The 2,116-nt window shown below is 33.8% G+C and overlaps 1 protein-coding gene across 1 annotated transcript in view; it reads right to left on the bottom strand.

Annotated features, from left to right (window-relative positions):
• atp9a (ATPase, class II, type 9A) overlaps nt 1-2,116 on the bottom strand; it is a 76,539-nt gene that overhangs the window by 30,694 nt on the left and 43,729 nt on the right. The window contains exon 15 of the mRNA XM_015373131.1: nt 1,358-1,519. Within this exon, the coding sequence (XP_015228617.1) occupies nt 1,358-1,519 (162 nt within the window). The remainder of the gene's footprint in view (nt 1-1,357; nt 1,520-2,116) is intronic.

Raw genomic sequence — 2,116 nt, 5'->3', positions numbered from 1 at the left:
GATGAAAATTAGCACTCCTTAGCTAAATCGGGTATATTTACATTGATTTAATGTTGATTAATGTACACTGTCCCCTTTCAAATAAACAATAAATGAAAAATGAAATAAATACAGTATGATGGAAGCAGCGCAGCCAAATGAAACGCCACAAAACTAAGAGAATGGATTGTTTGGAATAAATTTAAACAGTTGGAAAGAGGAAAATTTAAGTTTAGGCTATGAATGTAGGTTAGTTATCGTGATTAATTTTAGGCCGGCCTTAACAGCCCACCACTGCTGCACAGCCCTGATCAACCGATAAAGAAAATCCTTTACTTTGTACAAATTTAGATGATTACTTAGGTTACAGAGCAAGTAATAAAATCTGTAAACGATTAAAAAACTTTACATGTCATTTTTATAATTTAAAAGCTTAATTTAGAACCAGAAAAATTTAGCATAAATGATTCTAAACATTTCAAGACGACTCAGACAAAATCTTTAGTAGTTTTGTTTTATTTATATTTGTTTACTAGTTTATGAACAGCTATGTTTCTACATACCTTTGGATTGTTCTTTCCCACTTTGAGTCTAAATGAATAATAATAAATAGAGTGGATTTATTCATTATATATATATTTATATTAGTTAACCAGTGAAAATACTTGAGATTTTTCTATAACTGTGATTTTAGCCATAAATAACCTATTATAGGGCACTCATTGAGGTACTTTGAAAAAATTCAAGCCAATAGTTTTATTGGAATCCAGGACAAGACCTTATTACCTTTGTAATATTAAAAAAAATATGGATATTTTGACGGCAAAAATAAATGTCAGTGTAATAACAAGAAACACCAACTTGCCAAAATATATAGGAAAAATAATAAAAATTCTTCTATAAGAAATTCATGAAAAACCCTTTTTTTGGTACGACATTTTTAGTTTATAAACCTAAATATGATTGTTAACTAGGCTTATATACTTTTTAAATTTACTTTTTAACTTTTCAAATAGCTTTTTACCTTTTTTTTTGACTTGTTATCTTATTTGCAGTAGGTAATATATCATTAAAGGTACAGCCATGTAGCATGGTCTTTGCTGAATGGCTAGATATAGATCTGGTGCTTCTAGACCTCACTGAGAGTCGGGGGGGATTCTATTTGTTAGGGGTATGCAAGTGATCAAAAACACTAACTTGCCTGATAAAGATTTTAGGAACTCATGACAGATTTTTGTTTCTGTTAAAGAACAAAACCTTTTTTTTTACTCCTAAATAACTAAAAACCATCATATTTTTTTAGAACACATCATAAAGCAACATGAAGCACAGCTATATCTTGAGAAGGAAACAATATCATCATCGTGTCGACACTCACTCGCACTATAATCCCCATCCTTTTGCTCTCGTAGGTGAAGGGGAATATCTGCAGAATGGTGAAGTTCAGGATTTGGCCAGTAGGGGTCCTCAGCTGCATGGAGGATTGGTCTCTTCCCACCAGAGTCAGCCCCACGCTCTCTGTCCACTGCACCAGCGACACCTATCAACACCATGGGGGAAAAGCTTTAGAAGCAATAAAAGATGAGACTGTTTGTAATCATTTTGTTCCCTAGAGTTTTAAGAAAACAAAACAGAAATTAGATTAAAATGTGACCCCAACTTTTTTTTTTTTTTTAAATCCTCAATATAAAACATTTATGTCAATATAAAGTTCCTTTTCCTAAGTTTAATGAATAGCAGTTAAATCCATGTTTAGAGACGGGATTAAAAGCACTAAAAGCATAAAGCTTTCAATCGATAATGAAAGCATTTTCAGGACTTATTGATTGATAAACAAGGATGTCCATTTATGAAGAGAAAACATTTGCTTTCTGAAGGACGTTGGCATGAAAAGGGGGTCGAGTCAGATGACGCATCTCCTTCATGGTCGGCGGGTCGAGCGACTGAGGAGCCAAACGGAGGCTGATAAAGGAAGTCCGGCAGGTCTTCTCCTTATCAGGTAACAACAACAACTAAACAGCAGACTACAGTTCAAAAATGACTTTTAATGTAAATATGGGTCATGTAGTCTGACGAGGGGCCTTCTGATGTCAGTTGCTCTGACTAATAAACGACGTGTCCAGGTCGGTGGTTTGTA

Source organism: Cyprinodon variegatus, unplaced genomic scaffold (assembly GCF_000732505.1).
Source record: "Cyprinodon variegatus isolate N-32 unplaced genomic scaffold, C_variegatus-1.0 Scaffold81, whole genome shotgun sequence".
In the NCBI taxonomy this organism is placed as follows: domain Eukaryota; kingdom Metazoa; phylum Chordata; class Actinopteri; order Cyprinodontiformes; family Cyprinodontidae; genus Cyprinodon; species Cyprinodon variegatus.
This window is presented reverse-complemented; position numbering and strand designations above follow the sequence as displayed.